Source organism: Sphaeramia orbicularis, chromosome 7 (genome assembly GCF_902148855.1).
Source record: "Sphaeramia orbicularis chromosome 7, fSphaOr1.1, whole genome shotgun sequence".
NCBI classification, from domain to species: domain Eukaryota; kingdom Metazoa; phylum Chordata; class Actinopteri; order Kurtiformes; family Apogonidae; genus Sphaeramia; species Sphaeramia orbicularis.
Genome location: NC_043963.1, coordinates 14,704,211 through 14,724,453, shown reverse-complemented (window position 1 = coordinate 14,724,453; position 20,243 = coordinate 14,704,211). Strand labels below are relative to the sequence as shown.

The following is a 20,243-nucleotide window of genomic DNA, read 5'->3' as shown; positions in this document are numbered from 1 at the left end:
GCATAGGTATTTATGGAAAAAACTCTACAAAAATATGCTGTGTGGGCTAAGATGGCATAATAGAATTACAGATAATCGGATTTCACTGTCATGAATTTCACTCTAATTTCACTATAATTTTCCATTAGATAGCTGGTTTACAAATATTTGCTCATCTGCGATGGGAAAGGCTATCTGTCTAAAATGATTACGGAGTGAGCCTTCAGAAATATGTCCCTTTTTTCCCCTCCCTTTTAAAAACCAGATTGCGAGGGATCAAAATTAGGAAGATTGCATTATGGATGTCTGCATCCGGGAGAGCAGTGGGGGAGATATGATGATTACGGCCGGGGGATGAAAGCAGTGTCAAGAAAAATGTATTACTCAAAAACATAGGCCTATTCTATCTACAAAATCTCTGCTCTCAGTGCACTGCCGCTAAGTAACACGGTATATCATAATCCATGTAATATCATAAACAGAGCACAGATAAAAAATAAAAAAAGACGTTGTAGCACGTTGACGTACAAATATACCTTATACCTCATACACACACTATGTTAATTGCTTTCAAGTATGTATGTCTGAGATATTACCATGTGAATTGTGTGTATATGTATATGCTGCAATTATGAAAATCAAATGAGATTCTGAAGAATCATAGTCATGAGTAATGCAAATGATGATCATCAAGAAGCAGTAGTATTGCCGTCATCATTGTTCTGCCTATATTTGTGTGTAAGTTTAATATTCAGCTCCTTCTCTGCTTAAAAATAAATATATAATGCAATATAAACAGACGTGAGAGGGAATAATATCCCACATCGCAGACAACCTACAATAACACCGGGGTGAACTCTTGTTGAATCCCACTCTGAAAGCCCCTGCTTCAGAATTAAGCTTTTACACATTCAATTTCCTGCCAATTTGACAACAACATGACAGTGAATATCAAGAATAAACTCAGTCTGTTGTCTACAGAAAAAAAAAAACAAAACAAAACAAAATGCACACTCTTTTAATTTTGCTGAAAGTTAGTTGCAGTTGCAGGAGGAGAGGCTCATGCGGCTCCTCCTGCGTAACCCCCCACCTGTGTGCTCCACCAGTTAGGGCAGACCTCCCCACCCCAAACCCACCCCGCGCTCGCTTGCGCCCACTCCATCTCTTCCCATTCGCTCACTCACTCTTTGCCCCGAACTGCCAGAGACAGCAAGAGGGGTTCAAAAACACAATCTGACTGTCGGCAAAGGTCAGATTTCTCACTCGGCATGTCTCTGGGCTTTGGGCACAAAAGCCACTGAATTCACATCTTTCAACTGGGCCTTAGCTTTTGTCCTGGGGAATGGAGGACTCGGAGTGGGCCCTGCACCAGACCAGCCCCTCCTGGAGTGCACTGTCAGGGGCAGCCAAACGTCTGGCCTGGCGGCCCTTTGACTGATGTACCCCCGCCATGTCACGTGCACGGCTTCACGCACACACGCTCACACGCATACACACTCCACCCTGCCCTCAACATTCTCCCGCATGCACCGTACAATACCCACAGACCACATCAAACGAAAAGCCCCACAGATCCTTTTGAAAAGTAATGGTTTCACCCCCAAAGATGGCAGCTCGAGGGCCAGAGGGCTGTAATGCATGAAGGAGAAAACCTCCCTCCTGTGGACATTGTTACATGAATAGATTTTACCCTGCAAACCAAATCGTCCCCAATATCAAGTTTATAGAGATACTGTAGTTGGTTTTGTTGTCGTGTCTCTTTGTGTGGTTACTTATGCGGAACAAAGCAAACACAGTGCAACAGATGTTCTCCTGTCCTTTTCAGATTATTTCAGCTCGGAAATTCAGTTTTTCACACCTACAGCACTGTGCAAAAGTCTTAGGCCAGTGTTAGGTTTGGAGATTTAATAAAGTTCTCATGACTGCACGTATGCATTTGTTCCAATCTGGGTATACAGTTGCGGAAAAAATGATTTGACCACCCTTGTTTTCTTCAATTTCTTGTTCATTTTAATGCCTGGTACAACTAAAGGTACATTTGTTTGAACAAATATAGTGATAACAACAAAAAAAGCTCATAAGAGTTTAATGTCAGAGCTGATATCTATCCATTTTCCTTGTTTTCTTGATAATAACCAAAATCATTTCAGTTCTTACATCAATAGCGATGTCATTGTACTGACAAAAACAGTGCTTTTAGGCATTCCATGTTTTCTTTTCTGTCTGTTTTAGTCACATGATACACACAGGGGTTAGTACTTGATTGCATAACCATTGTTTTTGATGACTTTTGATGGTCTAATAATTTTTTCCGTGACTATGTGAAGAATGAACAGCAGGAAAAACAAAAGTGTCAGTGAAAAAACAGCTTCTTTAAACCAAAGTGGTATTTAGTGTGACCTCCCTTTGGACTTAATATACAGTCACGGAAAAAATTATCAAAAGTCATCAAAAACAATGGTTATGGAATCAAGTACTAACTCCTGTGTGTATCATGCGACTAAAACAGACAGAAAAGAAAACATGGAATGCCTAAAAGCACTGTTTTTGTCAGTACAATGTCATAGATATTGATGTAAGAACTGAAGGGATTGTGGTTATTATCAAGAAAACTATGGAAAATGGATAGATATCAGCTCTGAAATTAAACTGTTATGAGCTATTTTTGTTATCATTATATTTGTCCAAACAAATGTACGTTTAGTTGTACCAGGCATTAAAATGAACAAGAAATTGAAGAAAACAAAGGTGGTCTAATAATTCTTTCCGCGACTGTATCTTTAAACCTTTTGTTCAGACAACATGAGACTTACCCCATTAATTTTCTGGTCTTTTATACCAGGTTTCATTCAACACACATCAGATGTTTGTAATTGTTTGTGCTGCTTCTTGTCATGAGGTCAGAGGTCACACTAAACAGTTACTTTAACCTTTACAACCCATATAAATTCAGTTTGTGTGCCTTTTAAGGCTGTTTGCATATTTCTTGTTTTTTCTTACTGTATCTGAAGAAAAAAAAGGAATGAAAAGTAAATATGTATGATCATTTCAAATCTAAAGGTGGCCTAAGACTTTTGCACAATACTGTATATGCGAACATTAATTCAGCAAATCTTAAATGACAGTGTGGCTCTTCTTCATCTTGTTTTGTAAGAGCAAACAAGCTGCGAAACTGTAGTTAAACAGCACTTTTTGAGACAGAAGGTGCTTTAGATGCAGATGGAAAGGATAAAGAGAGAAACTCAGTAAACAAGACAGATAATCTGAAATGTAAAAAGTGTAAAAACCAAGAAAAGACCAGAGTAAATAATACAATACGGGTTTTAAGATGTTTGTAGAGTCGCTTTGTAAACTGCAGCATCAGTTGATGCAGTGTTTTGACATTATTTACAATATGCAGTTATTGTAGGACAATGTAGATAAATGGTCTGTGGTCTCTAAATATTTTATCTAGAGGTTGTTCAGTGACGATCCAAATGGGAGTGAGGAATTACCACCAAACTAAACATGTTTCTTTGCACAGTATGTGAAAGATGAAAAACAGGACTCGCGGTTGACAATAGATTTTATCCAAGACCTTTGCGACTAAAAGCAATTGTCCGGTTGCCAAGTCAGGTTACAAGAAAAACAATTCAATTATTATCATGGCTAACAAAAAGTGAAGTAGTATTTACAGTACAATGTTAGGTCAAGGGTGGAACCTTTTGATAGAAAACCTTTTAAGGACATTTTGCTTTATGTCAGCAAGGATGGGAGGAGACGGGGCTTATTTTTCCATTATTAACCAGGATGAGTCATCATAATTTCAAATCAACCAAAACCTGTTTTATGTACATACTTTGGACTTTGCAAACAACACTCAGGAACTGAAGCTGGGACTATGGTTCACAGCCATAAATGTGTTCATTTCCTCTTTTCTATAACCAGTAAACGCTGGTTATAAACCTCTTTTATTCAGCGGAAAACAGGAATACCCAGTGACCTTTAGAGCTTTATACTCTTTTCGTTGTTTTCCGTAACTTTGTGAATTCCACATTCTTGACACCGAGCCATGTTTACACTATATGGGCATTATGTACAAATGCTCCTGAGGCACTTTGCATGCCACTGCGGAAGAAACTGCCAGGCAAATAAGGGGTTTGTCTTATAAAGTATTCATTGTCACCTGGTAACGGCTGTCGTTTATCATTTCACCTGAAATTACAATAAAAACTGATAGCTTATCAGAGGGAGAGACGGAAAAAATGGCGAGCTGCGAGAGGAAAGAAACTCATACATGTCGGGAAAATGGATATTGAAGATTATTTGCATCGAGTTAAACTTTTTGGCTCAGTTTTTAGATGTGTTTGGACGTTCGGTAACAGATTTGCATCATGTTTTTACTTAGATATCATCGTTTGAGTCACAGTTTTTTTCTTGTTAAATACGTGCATTACACCCACTATAATATGTTTCAACAAACGTTTTATCTTTTCCTTCCTATACGCTCCTCTTTTTCTTTTTTCTTTTTTTTGTTAAAGTGTTGTACTCCCCTCATTTGAATAGAGGCAGAGGAGGCTCCACCCCAAGAGAGTTGAAAGGCTAGAAGACCACAAAGATGGAAAAGGCCAGCCCACTGAGGGAGGGAAAAAAAAAACTGCTCCGGTTCCTCTGCCATAATTTCCTATCAGCCTATTCAGACAACATCACCAACAGCTTGGTCTGTGCTTGTGTGTGTGTGTACGGGAGCAAAACGGCGAGCAGCAGGGAGAGAGAGAGAGAGAGAGGCAGCGGCAGCGCATGAGAAGCAGAGAGACAGCGACACAGAGAAAAGAGAGAGAGAGAGAGAGAGAGCAGGGAAGGGGGAGGCTACATATTCTTTCACCTACCCTCCGTCAAACCACAGGAAGGAGGGGCCAGACCCTAAGCTGCCAATCAAATCCGCTCGTGGCAGCCGGCATTATCTCAGCAACAAACTATTGACAGATTACATGTCAAGGAGTTTAGTGCATGATTGAAGGAAGCCCTTTTTTTTATCTAGTTACTTTTCCGCTCTGTTTCCCCCCTCCACCAGCCTCCATTCGAATGACTTTCTAACAGAGTTGAGTAATATTATGAAAGTTACATGTCTGAGAGGATTTAACTTCGACTTCCCTGAATATGGTGAGTACTCTTCTTCTTTTCCTCTCTTTGCCTGATATGTTTTATTAGCTGACAGTTTAAGGTGTGCCTTTATCTCTGACTAAATATACAGAGAAGGGAAGTTGTTCATGATTAAACTATGTACCAGCGTGTATGTATACTGAAGTGTTGCGACACCCTTATTTATAGCTTTGACAGTGCCTAAAGGTGACTGCAATATCAAATATGATTTCCACAGCAGACGAGTAATGACGCTGTGTTAACATACAGTCCACATGTGAAGAAAGTTCACAAAGCCAGTTTCATTTTCTCTTGTCTAAGTATAATTCAGTTCAGGACATCAGACCATGAGAATCAGCACAAGTCTTTTTTTTTTTTTTTTTTTTTTTTTTTTTTCCATCTTCTTTTTCTCTGTCTTCATTTGTGTTTTCTTGCCTGTTTGGTTCCTGTCATTTATCTATTTTTTTCTTGAATGCGCTCGCTTTCGATACTGTACAAATACAGGTATTAGTTTTGCCCACAGAGGCAGTGGCAGTGCCATTAGGGTGCATTGAATGGCCTAAGGGTTTGTTGCCAAGGGGACAAAGCAAACAAACTGTTGTGTTGCTTATGTTGTCTCACATGTAAAAGGAACAGGAGTAGCGTTAGCACCTTTACAGGTACTTAATTAGTGAATATACAGTACACAGGTGTGTATCACATTAATACGTAAACATGCTGATGAATCAAATGAGTGTAAAACAGGTCACGTGAAAATTACAACTTCATTTATTTATCCAAAATATTCAATAATTATCGTTTGCCATATTCCACATTTTTGCTCAAATTTACCGGTGGATTATGGAGTTTTAAAATTTTATCACACTTGTCACAGTTCGGTCAAAACCGTCAATGTGTGCGTACTTTTAGAGGATAAACTTGCCCTGTTGTAAGTGGATTATACTTTGTGTGTTTAAGCGCCACACTCTTCGCCACATCACTTCACTCACAGGGAAGATTTTTTTTTTTTTTTTTACATCTGCTTTAAAATTTCACATTTACATTTTGGTTCTGATTGGTATGAGTGTGTTTTCACTTTAAATACACTGTCTTCCTTTATATAGATATGTGTGTGTGTGTGTGTGTGTGTGTGTAAGAGTGTGTGTGTGTGAGTATAATATTTCCTACATATTCCATAATTTTCATTATCCATAAATCTAACTACATAACTGAAGTGTAACTTTTTAGACACATCATGACTTTCCTTGGACTGTGATTATCAGGCCTGTTTTAACCTACTTTATTCTGAACTCACTCTGTGTATAAATATTTAGTACAGGCAGAGGGGATTTTTCAAGAACACTTATTTTTAGAATCATATCAGCTTGTTTTATATTACTGAAATGATGCTCAAGATATATTTATACATAACATGCTGCTCTTTTTTTTTTTGTCTTTGCATATTATGGAGCAAAAATTTAAGTTGTAATTTAAACATCATTAGAGCTAGGTTTTATCCAGGCTCATATTTTTAATATGTATATTTTCCGGTAGCATACACTTATGTTGTCAGATCCTTTTAACAACAGTTTCCTAGTTGTGTAATTGTGCCGTTCTACATATCATGTACTATGTGGATGTTTTGCTTTAACTCATATATGCCAGTATTAATTAAAAAAAAAAAAAAAAGTAAAAAATGAAGCACATTGTATTGATTATATTTGTTATTTAATAAAAGTTTTGAGAGGTTGTATGTGTGACAGCAGGGTTTCACAAACACACAGCAGAGGCAGACATGAGGGCTCGGTTATTACGTCTGGTTATTTAAGGTGTCCTGTATTATCAAGTCTAAAATAATAACAAACAAGTACAACTGTTATTGTGACACACCCTAATTTGAAACTTTTTCGTCAGCTTGGAAAATGTTTTTCTACCCTCTTATGAGTCATAATGTTGATTGCCTTCTCCCTCACTGAGTTGTCTCATTAACCCTTTGTGGCCCTCTCCATCTTTTACGGCCTTCCACAAAACCAGGATAAAAACGAGGGAGAAAAAACAAGCCCAGGTTGGAAGGCCCTCAATAACCTTTTATCACAATTTAGCAATAACCTGAATCAATTTGATGTCTTAAGCAATAAAATATGCTGTTGCACTCCTATTTCTGCTGCTCCTTGGATGACAGTAAATTTACATTTTTTAATTAAACTAGCTGGAATTTTTATTAGGGGGCCGGGCTATGCTAATGGGAATGTTGTGTACAGCAGATTAACAGAGTTTTGAAATAAATTTAACAGGGAGACGTTTGGAGGGAAAAAATGCGAGTCATTGTCTTTAACCTCTTTCATGCCGATTTCTCCTGGGGGATCCTTGTATTCTAAGGAGCCTTGTCAGGGAAGAGTGCTTCTCAGCAACGAGGTGATTAGTATCGCCTTGTCAACCGAGGAAAAACATCCACATTCTTAAAACATTTTCCAGTACCTTATTCAGATATATATTTATATTTTTTATTATTATGGTAAAAATTAATTTGGATATACTTGTTCAATTTACTCTTCTGTAGAATTAAAGTGCTTTATTTATTTAATGTATAAAAAAATAGAGGGATTATTTTATTTCTACATTTAAAATAGAACTTTACATTTTACATTGTCTTTTTAATTAATCCCCCTCTTTTTGTTTGTTTTTAAATGAAAATGTATTATTCTTATTTCACGCCTACGCCGGAGAGGAACTATTAAAAAGTGTCAAATCCAGTAGTTAACGGCAGCATATATGTTTGTGTAGTTTTATGGTCCGCTCTCAGTATTTGATTGATGTTGCGCGAGGCTGTGTGTGTTATGCCTGGTTTTAACAGAGTGGCAGGGGGAGAGAAGGGGGAACATAGACAGCAGACAAGGGGAGGGAGGTGTGTGTTTGTGTGTGATGTGTCGGTTGGGGGGGGTGAGGGGGTGGTGGTGGTGGTGGGGTTAGACAGAAAGAGAGGGACAGCTGAGTCCTGATTGAGCATGTGCCCAGTCATCAGACACAAGCCACCCAACACCATAATTACCTTAACCCCCGTCTTTTAATACCCGAATCACACCAACTGGCCTTTTTTTTTTCACTGGCAGAAAGAGGAAACATCAGAGATCAAACGATCAAATAAAGTCCAGATGCACGTGGGCTGCCATGCATCTTGCCGCAGTAGCCAAAGTGTTCAGGGCTACTTGATATGGGCCAGGAGCGAGGCAAGTGGCATCACCACCCCCTTTCTTCACTCCTGTGCACTCATGCAGTGGCCAGCACCTAATTAAAACCTCAAAGCTCCCCGTCACCAATCTGGAGTAATGGCCTAATTAATACTCGGAGAAGAAATATTCCAGAATGATAAACAGGTTGCACCTTGGGTCTTCATTGCCTTTATTATCTGAAACGTAACAGGCCAAGTTTTACTATCCCACATAATGCATGTTTGTTGAACTACTCCACCAGAAAAAAATAAATACACTTAAAAAAAATTTAAATATCATTTTTAATAAGTAAAACAGAAATTCTATTTTTTTCTTCATTTTGAATATTATTTTTCTGTAGGAAATTGTCTATTTTAAAATGTCTCAAATTTGTATGAGTGTAACTAAAATATAAAGCCCACTAGAAAAGGAATCCTGATTTTAATCTAAAGCTGAATATGCCGTGTCATGTATTATTGCGTGCAGAGTCAGGAGAGAAGCTTCCAGTAATGTTCTTCTTTATGACTTGATTTCCTAATCTTACATATGAAATTATAATTTCATGCAAAGTAAGGGAGAGGAATAATCTCTAGTCGTTGATATGCTATATAAGAGGGGAAAAGGGGAAAATGAAGAGGTAATTAGCAGAGTGGAAGACTTTGGCGCATTTGTCTGAAAGCGTGGTCTCCACTGGCCATGAATGAATTTGCATGCTTCGCTTATCGAAGCCCACTTATTAGGCCAGCTGAAAGAGAGATTAAGCCGGAGCAAAACGTGGTGACTAATCCTTTTAAATTTGGCAGGGGGTCTTTAAGGTGCGAACCAGCCCATCCGTAGGTTAGTGGGGATGGAATGTGACAGACCACAACTTTCGCACCGCTGGCTGTGTCCGAAGGCGAGCGGCGGACGCAGGATTAACTGTTTAATAACAACGACAGTGATTGACAAGGGTAATAAATTGATAGTTTATCTGCTGACCCTCTTATCAGTGGAACAAATATAGCAGGTGGGGTTAAGCTGGGTTGAGATAATAACGGAAAGACTTTGTGTGGTCCAGTGTCAGTGGCTTCTCTTACTTTTTTTTTTTTTTTTTTTTTTTATTTATCAGTAGTTGTTGTTAAGTTTAGTTCACAAAACACACATTGCATAAACTTTAAAGATAAGAAGAATTGATAGTGGAACAAATCCCACGCCTAACTTTATTGCTGTTTTTGCATATCTCTGTTTCAGCTCTCACACCTTCAACTGGCTTTCTTTCTGTTTTTTTTTTTTTTTTGCACAAGAGGGGGAAAAAAAATCATCATAACAAGCAAACAAGCATGAAACCCTTATTTTTTTCCCTGTCACCTTCACTGTGAGGGAGAAAATGTTTGCTCTGTGAAGTTACAGAGCCAATACCCCTGTCCTCATCTGTAATTGACTGCAAACAGGAACGTAGTGACGTTTAAACACTGCCCTCCTCTCTCTTCTGTGTCGCGCACACACACGCGAAAACATCCTCCACACGGTCGCTTCCCAACCCGGCAACCCCTCAACTTCAGGTCCCCCCCCCCCCCCCTCTCTCTCGCCGTGTGTTTTTCTTTTTTTTTTTTTTTTCATGTGACATTCTATTCACTTGGGTCAGTAGCAGGCAGCACCAGCAATAATTACTGTCTGTACATGATAAATCCGAAGCCCAGCTGTTCATTTCTGTCACTGCCAACTGAGGGAGAAAGATAGAGAAGGGAAGGGAAGAGCCTCGGAGTTTGCAGTTTGTCGGATTTCTTTCCCTTTTTTTTTTTTTTCTTTTTTTTTTAGTTGGTAACTTGATAGGATTACATGGTTCTAGAGCCCACACCTGTTAAGAGGCTGTTAGCAGAACAGTTGGCAGTCCCATAGCCTCAGCTTAGACTTTTTTTTCCCCCCTCTCTCTTTGCTGCCTGTTATGTACCCCCTTTTGGGCATTTCACCCCACATGTATGTCGAGGAGTTTGCTTCTCAGGGGTCCTGCCTTAGTCGGGGGATGAGGAAGGCAAAGAGAGAGCGCTCTTGCGACACGCGAGCAGTGTGTAGTGTGTGTCTGATGTTCGTATCCTACATTTATGTGTGTGTGTGTGTGTGTCTGTGTGTGTGAAGCCGGGTCGGCTGACATCTCTTTTTCCCTCCCTCTCTTGAGACACATTGTCTGCCATCAGTTGTGCTTCCCTCTTCGACCTCAGTCACACCGGAGCCACCCCCGGAACAACGTATATACACACACAAGTAACACGGCATCAAACAAAGAAAGAATTCAATTTCGTTTGTTTTTCGCAAGGGTGGGGGGGCAGGTGTTGGCAGACTCATAAAATGCCCAAATACAGGTTAAACCAGACGATTTAAATGATTAAGGGTTAGGTTGAGAACATTTGTGCATATTTGAGGAGTGCCAAAGCCCTGCTGTCAATTAGAAATACTTTTGAAAGGAGTGGAGAAATGAGTAATGCATAAAATTTGTTGCTTGTTTTCGCTTGTTGAGCTTTTATTAACGTGAAAAACCAGCCTTAAATATTATCTCGCTTTTTGGGGGAAGTGTGGTATCGGAGAACAGTTTTTGCAGTGAAACGGGTGACAGTCATCAGGCTCAGAAAATCACATTACACTAGGTTGTTTTGTGCCTCTGTGCAACGTGTCTCGCTGCCTTATTTGGCATTCAGCAGCAACCCCAGCTCTTCGGCTTCGTCACTTTCTGTGGGCCCTCAGCACCTGTTCCCCCTATTGTGCCGGAATTTTCTATATTTGGCGAGAAGTTGGAGTCCCTCAATTGGTGCGTAGGTCACCCTTTTTTAATAGTTTGCGAGAAATAATAAACTGAAAATTCTCCAGACTCGATCGTCTTTTTCTTCTTCTTTTCTTTTTTTTTTCTCTCTCCGGCTTGTTGATCGGTTTGTTGAAAAGACAATATGAGACAACGCTGATCCCACAATGCATTTCTCACCAGGGTTTCTAAATGTCATGTTGTCCCTTGTATGTTATTGACAGGTTGCGTTGGCAAGAGTGCAAATTATCTCTGTTCTGAAGCGCAGGAGAAATAAAAAAAGAGCAAAGTTAATAGATATCTTGGGCTAACTTTTAATTGTTCTGATATGTAATCACTAAATGACAATAAAAAAGGAGCACGGCCACTTTAAAAGCTTTATCTCTCCTGCTCTGTGCCCAAAGTGTCATGTCCATAACAGCACCACCTGATCTACAGAGTAAAATAACCGCTAAGGCTTATTGTTTGGACAATATTGGAGCCCCCCCCACACACACCCCACACCCCACCCCCTGACTCCCCCCGCTGCTTCTCTCCCCTCTCCCTTGATTCATTTCACCCACTGTCCTCGGCTGCTGGAAAATGGCGTTAATTTTTTTATTACCTGTTTGACTCTCCAGCCTTATTACTGTAGCCCCTTAATGTTCTCTGTAACCGTGGAAACCAGATGAATAAATGTCCGCCAAAGAAAATGAGATGATTAAACAGGTCACCCTTGCAAAACAAATTCGCTTGGTCGAGCGCAATTTGTGTACCAAGCGGCTGTCTTAACAGTTTGCTAACAAGGGGATTGTTTGCCAGACTAACTGACAGAGGAAGGGTGGGGGGGGGGGTGAGAGAATGAAGATATCTGGAGAAAGAAAGGCTATGATTGAAGAGATAATATTTTACATCACCGTGCAATTTAATGAATCTTTTATTCCGAGGTGGTTTTTGCACATTATGCTTTAAAATGTCTTTATTTTTTTTTTGCGAGACACTTGAACCAGCGTTTACAAGTAACATTCAAGTTTAAAGCAACCATCCATATTATTGTCGGAGGCATTTGGTCTGTGATCATCAGCAAGTGCAGTAGCAAATAGAATTTCCCTCATTTATGTGGCAACCAATCATTACTGCTAATTGTCCTTGAGGCCATCTGTATAGGATGGCTTGTCCTCTATTGGCGTTGGAACGGTACTGGTCATGGATTTACAAGTCCAATAATAATACTTAACTCCTCCACAGTCAGCACAAAACAATGTATATCCAGATCTTTGGTATTACATACAGTATGATTGTTTTTGTTTTTTTGTTTTTTTTCCCCCCTCTTTCCCTCAAATTAAACAGTAGCGTGAACAGCTTGGTTTCCAAAGTGTTACAAACTTTTTTTTTCCCATGACTCCCCCCCCCCCCCCCAGCCCGCCTTTTTCCTACTTCTCCAAGTGTGATGTTCTCATATGAGTTGCTCTCTTCTGACAACCATATGAAACGTCTGGTGTTTTCATCTGAGAAAATAAGAGACTAGGTCGGGTTAGATTTAGCCATGTAACGATAGGGCAAACATGCAGACTTGGATTAGAATCAGGCCTGTGTTGCCTTTCTGACCACAAATCATAAATGTCGGGGACACGGCGGTGGTGTTGTTTATGGAAGGATGCCACGCTGCGCCACTCAAGGGTGTTGCCTGTTTGCATTGATGCACCACCACCACTTACGGCCTCTTGCTTTAAAACAACTTCCGCATCCCACTCAGCCCCAGCCATTTTGTCCCGTTTCCAGAGCAGATCGCGAACGTTCACCGCAGCTTTAGCCTCAACTTTTAACGAAAGGAGGAGGGAAGGGGGGGGGGGGGTGTTACTCAAAGCAGGGCTGTGGCTTCTATGAGCCGATGTGGGACAGAAGATGGTGAGCAAGAGTTTTTCCACTGTTAGAGGGGGTATTTCATCCCAATACAGGGACACTATAGCTCAAAACTGAAAAGCACTTATGCATTATTGATGTTTTAATTTGTGCAAATGCCCAAGTCTTTGTTAAGTGATTATAGTGCTAGGGAGATAACAGGGGAGGTACTTCTCTATGAAACAAGAGCTCGCTTTCTGGCCACATTGGGAAGCCATTGGACTAAATCTAAGAAGTGGGAGAGAGAGAGAGAGAGAGAGGGAGAGAGAGAGAGAGAGAGAGAGAGGGAAAGAGGTGAGGGTTTGTGGGTGAGGGGGAGGAGGGGGGGTTGAGGTGGTAGGAGTGAGAGTTGACTAAAAAAAAAAATATCAACGTGTCTTAAGATAAGAAAAAATTCAGCCGTTGATCTTTTGTCCTTATTTCAGCTACACCTCTCCCATTTATGAGGTTGGGTTTATAGGTCTTTTACATCCCTTATCAAAAATTATTTGATGTAAATACAATGGAACTGACCTGAAAAGACCTATGTGTAAATACACCTCGTGGCATACTAGAAACTGACCTTGGGAGACGAAAGCAAAGTTATAATGCTTGCAAAACAAGCCAATAAAATAATACCCTTCTGAAAGGAGGGAGTTTGGGTAAATATAAAAGAGAAGAGAAGAGAAGAGAAGCAGTTTTCCATTCTGCAATCATTAACTCAGAGCAAAGGTTATCAAGGATGACATTTTTTTAAACTCTGTAATTTATGTAATTGCCTGCTACAGCTACTTTGCTAGATAAATAATCAAGGAAGAGAAGGATGAAACCTTTCTGTACGCAGAAAACACGTGCGCATACGGAGGAAGAAAAAAAAGATTTAATTCCAGATCCCAGTTGATCCGATCTCCAACTCCATCTCAGATCACTGTCAACGGTGCGTACAAACCTGTGTACCTTCCATTGTGCTGTTGGTGTTTGTGATGGTTGTCCAAGCCCGGCCTCAGCCTCCTGCTTCCACACCTGCAGCTGTTCACACAGCCTGCCTTCCTCCATGCATAACCTGTAAATTATACCGTATTCATTTAGCTCAATCTGTATTAATATGGGCTCTATCAGTGTCAACCCATGAGATAAGTGTCTTAGGTTTGGCTTTGGTTTCTGTATTAGTCATTCTCTTTTGTTCAGAGGCTTTTATTTTGGCTTTATTCTTTTGCGAAAATCTGCGGGAGTATAGACCCAGGCTTTGCTTTTCTGCTTTGAGGTCCCTGATGGAGGTAAAACACCAGAGCATGCGAGTGCACATAGACACTGGTGTGCCTTCATGCACATACACAGTTAACATAGACACACAGTAGGCTCTCAGGCTTCCCCAAGCATTTACTGCTTTATTAAGCTGTCTCATGAACCCACTAGCAGAACATGAGAATACAGGAAAAAAAAAGAAAAGCCCATATTACTTAGATGATTTGATGTCATTTGTGGACTACAAAACGCTGGGCTTTATTGTGTGCACAGGGAGGAAGAGAGAGAGAGAAAGAGAGAGCGAGCAGGGGAAAAAAAAGAAGTTGGCTTAGAAATTCAGAATTTCAATTAGCGTACGTAATCTGAACCTGCCGGCTTTGATAGAGGCTTTTTTTTTTTTTTTTTTACTAAGAATACAGCAGCACTTGTAAAACATTAATTAAGCAGACTTGTTTTTTTAAAGGATGGAGTAAAGTGTGCTTTATGCAGTCCTTTTCACCGAACAAAAGGAGTTACCTCATATAGAGGACCGCTTCACTCAAACCGTTTGCAAAAAGGAGCAATTTGAATTGTAGAAAAGTACAAAAGACAAAAAAGACACGGCATTGAGAGTAATGTTCTAAAGGAGATGATATCATATGAGAGCACAGCCTTTTGCTGAAGAATAGAAATGTATCCCTGCCTCAGTGAAACCTAAGCTTGGCACAGGAAAACGAGCCCCTATTTTAATGACTTTCTACCTGACAGATGACTTTAGAGCGCCTTTTGGATCACATTGCTCTGACTTTGTCTCTTACATCATCAAACCATAGATTATTAATAGTTTATATGAATTGTTAATTGATGGGTAATATGAGTTATTATGGCAGGAGCCTGTTAGATGTAAAAAAAGATGACTGTTTGTTTTATTCGACTCAAAAGTCCGAAAAGAGTCCTGAACTTGTCTTTTTTTTTAATGAATGTTAATAGTTATTTGTCTTTCAGTGGTGCACGGTCTAGAACTGGTGTAAAAAAGCATGCCTTTTGGTATACATAATAGAAAAAGTACAGAAAATAATGAAGTCCACATCTCACATTTGCACACCGTGTTGTATATGCATTTCCCCCTCGACTAAATAAATCCTGCAGTGGGTGATGAGTACACATACAGATGATACATTAAAACTGCCATAACTCGCACACCCAGCAAAGCTAAAAATCAATTGGAATGGATAGTTAAGCTGGCCCCTAAAAATCAATGAGCAATTCATGTCCTTGATCACAGAGTGTCATTCCTCTCAATGTTAGAGGCTGAAGAGCACTGAGCATTCACACGCTCACATTTCAGCACAAATACACAGGAAATAGACACATCTACCGACAAAAAAAACTGCACTTCACACTTGAATAAAACAGCTCTTGTTGACAAAAATCATGTTCGGTGTTAGTATATGTTTTTTTTTTTTTTGCACATGCGTGTTTTTTGAGACAGTGTTAAATAAGGTTGGAGTATTTTTTTCACAACCAGCTGGTGACCACAACATTGTAGTCAAAGTATCAAAAATAGCACTGACTCCGATTTCAAAGCCCATGTTGTTGTTTTTAAACCATGTAAAATGTCGCTATCTGACGACATTGTACACCAAGCTTGGAAAATAGAGATGACCTTATAGCCGTTACATAGTGGGGGCACTGACACACTCGTGCACACACACACACACTCGTGCACACACACACATGCACTTTTGCACAGTGTGCATTCACATACATGCACGCAGGGTTGGACTGTAAGGTTAGTCAAACGAAGAGGATGAAAATTCTGTGTTTCAAAATAGCAATTTTGCCCTTATTAATGCCATTAGTGTAACAGTCATAATGGATCAAATCAACGGATGACCGAAGCAACTCCTCTGTCTCTGCGCTGTGACGGGATCACGTCGGGAACAATTTGGGCATTTTGTGTTGATGAGTGAGGTTTCGTGCGCTGCGGTATCCGAAAAACCACTTCTAAATGACGCCCACAGTTGGTTCCTTTGTATCTGTTTCCCTATCCGTCCCCGATTTCTATACTTTCCAATCATATCTTTTGGCACATTTGGACATTAATTAGCTTCATTCGTCCAGCTATCAGTAGAAGTGACCCTTTTGTTGAGAACTACTATATTTTTAACCCAGATTTAGATAATGGCACTATGACAGTCATTTTTTGCTCCTGGGCTATTTGCTGCTCTGAGGCCGATCTTGTCACTCACACTTTGTCTCCCCTGTTTCCATTAATAGCCACGCTGACCAGTCCACAGCAACTGAATTTCTGTTTGCGCCACATTGTTACTTAAACCTCTGGACTCTGGACAGTATTCCCCTTATTTGTCGACAGCGTGTGTGTGTGGGAAATTGGTTATGAATAGCAGTTGCTCGGCCTTAACAGGTGGTCATCTTTTATGGTTTATTACTGTGGTAACATTTGAAAGGGTCATTCAGGCCTCGAGCTTAAATACCTCAGATTTGGGGAGAGGAGAGGGCCTTCAAAACAGTTGTCGCCTGTCAGGAGGAGCAGGGAGTCAGAAGGACCGGTGGAACAGTTGCTTGTCCCCTCATTGAGGTGAGAAATTTTCCAGCAGCTGTCACTTGGCCTCTCTACCTCGTGTTTTTTTTTTTCTTTCCTTTTTTTGAGGGGTGTTCTTTTCCCTCATTTCTAATAAAGCAGAAATGAATGTTTGTGGCAACTGAAGGGGGAGGGCAAACTCCAGTTCTGTGCCCTGTCACTCACAATCTCGCCCGTGTGTGTCCTCCTCTAGAAGGGTTACATGTCTCATCAGCCGCCAATCATGAGAGACACGTGAGATGAGCCTCAGAGTCACTTTCTTGTTTTTCCTTTTTTGCGTTTTGCTCTGTGATTTGGCTCCCGAAAAGGTCTGGTGATTCTCCTTAATGTTCACAGCCAGTAAACTCCTTCTGTTTTTCTTTGGTGCCGTAGGAAAAAAAAAAAAGAAAGGGTTTGTATTATTCTCGCCTCTGTGCCGCTTCTCTACCGCACTACCCTTCTTCTCTCTCCCATCTCTTTTCCTTTCCCTCAACCCCCTCTAAACCCCCCCACCCCACCCCCCCAATCCATCTGCATCATGTCGATCTGTCAGACTGCCAGTGTCTGTTCCAATTAGATTCCACTTAATACACGTAACCTCGATTAACACGCAATCAAGCCCAGATAAATCACGTCCTTTAAGTCCCCCCCTCTGCCTCTCCTGTGTTTCTTTGCATCACTCAGTTTTTCCCAACAAGCTTTCTTCACCACAATCGACGGTCACAATGTATAAAAATCACATGCTGACAGCACGAACAGGTAAACTCAGAGAACGTCCTCAAGGGTGACATTTTGTTGCAGAGACAGGTGCTTTTCACCTCTAACCAAATGTTCCGTCCTAGTGTGCGTCTCACTCCTGTTTCCAGTAAGGTGAAGTTCCTCTTGTATTTCCAGCACACCTCTTGTTGGTGCCCTTCTCACCCCTGAAGATGAAGGTGTCTTAATTACATCTTTGGTTAAAAAGCTACAAAAGACACCCTGGGCTTTCTCTACATTGCGGGAGGCTGTGTAGTCTATTGTCTCGGTGACCTTTTTAGCTAGCGGACAATTGGTTTGACTAGATTACAAATTAAGACACAGCACCAGGCACTTAGAAAGCAAGTCTGTTAGAGAGCAGTTCTATTACTACCAGCCTGTGAAAGCCACTGGGCCGTACATTTTAAGCATCACATAAATGGCCACAAACTCGGGCATCTCATGCACATTGTTCCATATCTATAAAATATAAAGTTACATTTGCTTTAATGATATCCACAATGCTATACTGCCTCTGTGCCAGTGGCAAAAAAAAAAAAAAAAAACCCACACACACAAAGCTTCTACAGAGTGCAGGATTCAGGGCCGATTATAATTCTTTTAACAAAGTTAATAATTTACACTGTTTATGCTAATAGGAGAAAAGAGGACTGTTGAATTACCAAACAGCAAAAACACTAAAAATACAAACCAAATGAAAACAACCTGGGGCACTGAAAAAGCATACACAGCACTCTCGGGGTCTTCTTTTATTAATCGCTGCTAAAAGTGCTAACATTGACATGTTGAACAGATTAGCCTCTTTAATAACGGGGCGGGTCAACATGGCTACGGTTGCTGATCCATGAGGATATCCTGTCGGGAGGTGTATAGTCTGTGTGTTTCATATCCTGACCCCTGCCTCGGTGGTACCTGCCCCTCTGCTAAAGATACACTGAGCTGTGAGTCTGGCCTGTGTTTTCACCAGACGACCGGCGAACACACTTCCTTGTCTTTTCTTCAGTGTTTGTCTTATCTTTGTTTTACCTGCATTTAAAGACAGATCTGGCAGGAATGTCTGAACTGTGTATTTACTGTATTTGTGGCTGTGCTCTGTTCAGAAGACGCTGTGGCAGTTCGAGATCTGGCTTTGTTTCACACAGCGACAGCTTGTGTCATACACGCTCAGGCTGCTGCTGTACAGCATTAATGGTTTTAAATATCTCAATACTAGTTGGAGCTGACAAGGCCTGCCGGTGTGCAGTGTGTAAATAGGGCTTGGATTTAAAATAAATTAAGCTATGAGAAAGGCTCACGTTGATCCATTTCTTATCTGCACTGCTGCCTTGTCAGCCCAGAGCTGTTTCACATTGTGTGCACAAGTTAAGAGACAAGCTCATTCACAGATTTTAGCATGTAAGAATAGCCTGTTATTAGTACATACTAATAAAGAATCTATACATACTACTGCACTACAGCTGTAGTTGTTCAACTTCACTGAAACTGTTGATCTCTGTAAAACCAATTAAAAAGTTGTGCGTGTTTTATTTAATTAGTATTGGGTGCAAACAAAATGAGTATTGAGTAGACACCCGATAGCTCTCTGCCCTGTCCTTTTCCATTTATAAACTTCACACACAGACACAACAATGTTGCACTGTCTCTTTAAAAGGGGTGACAGTTCTGACTATAAGTTGAGCAAATTTTTTTTTTTTCCTCTTTCCCAGAGAAAAAAAATTGAATAACGCTGATGAGTTTTAACAGCTTCAGCCAGGCGATGGGCAAATATAATAAGTGTTTTCGTAGACGTCACCAATGATTATCTCATCTGGGCATTTTGGGTGAATGTAGTGGATTTAGAGGCTCGTACCCCATTGTGCTGACATCATCCTTTAACAAACTGAATTAAATCATGGCTAAAATAATTTAAAACTCTCCCAGAGTCTGTCTCAAATGACTAAACAATGAAAGTCTGGGAAAATGTTAAAGGGAACGCTGTGTGCATGTCAGTGTGTGTGTGTGTGTTTGTTTAGAAATGGGGGGATGGGAGTGTGGAAATGGGGGCAAAGATACCCTCACACTGAATAATGGGATGAGAGTAGCTGATATTTGATAAATTCTAGGTCGTCATGAGAGGATTTAAGCCTTACCAGAGCTGTGTACAAGTTTGGTGAACAAGTTTGCGTTTTCTGTTCGTGTGTGATCTGTAATTGTATCTGAACATATGGAAAAAAATCCTACTCGGCTTCAACATGGAAAGTTCACCGTAAGGAAAATCTTAGAAGGCATATAAAACAGGGCCTAAGTCAGTCTTGATATAGCTCTACTTTTATAGATAGAAAGTCAGATTAAAGGGCACCAGTGTCCAGTTTCCACAGCTAGGCAATGTTGCATGGAAAATCTGTTTTGATACTGATACCACTATGACACACTACAGACGAGAAAAGACAAAGTGACACCTGTATATTTTATAAACACATTGGTGACGTTCCTTTGGAATGACTGACATGCCAGTCTCTCTTTCTGTCCTCCTACGTCCGAAGGAGGACACACGATAAGAAAGTCAGACTTAACAGTGCAAGAAAGTCTTAAAAGTTGCAGGATTTTACCGTCTTTTTTTTTTTTTTTAACCTATTAGATTGCAGCACTTGTCTTACATATTATTAGCATTAAGATAAGCCTTTCTATCATGACTAGACCACACAAGGATTCGTCAGCCGTCCCACCATGCCACTCATGAGCTGTAGTCGGCCATCCATGACCTTGTGAAATGAACAAG

The 20,243-nt window shown here is 40.4% G+C and overlaps 1 protein-coding gene across 5 annotated transcripts in view; it reads left to right on the top strand.

The window, feature by feature from the left end:
* Positions 1-4,749: 4,749 nt before the first annotated feature.
* The window catches only part of casz1 (castor zinc finger 1), an 80,296-nt gene continuing 64,802 nt past the window's right edge, over positions 4,750-20,243 (top strand). For 4 of the 5 annotated variants that reach the window (XM_030138421.1, XM_030138416.1, XM_030138420.1 and 1 more), the window contains exon 1: positions 4,750-5,121. In XM_030138421.1, the coding sequence (XP_029994281.1) occupies positions 5,073-5,121 (49 nt within the window). In that variant the 5' untranslated portion in view covers positions 4,750-5,072. The remainder of the gene's footprint in view (positions 5,122-20,243) is intronic. The other variant, XM_030138423.1, reaches the window with a different exon arrangement.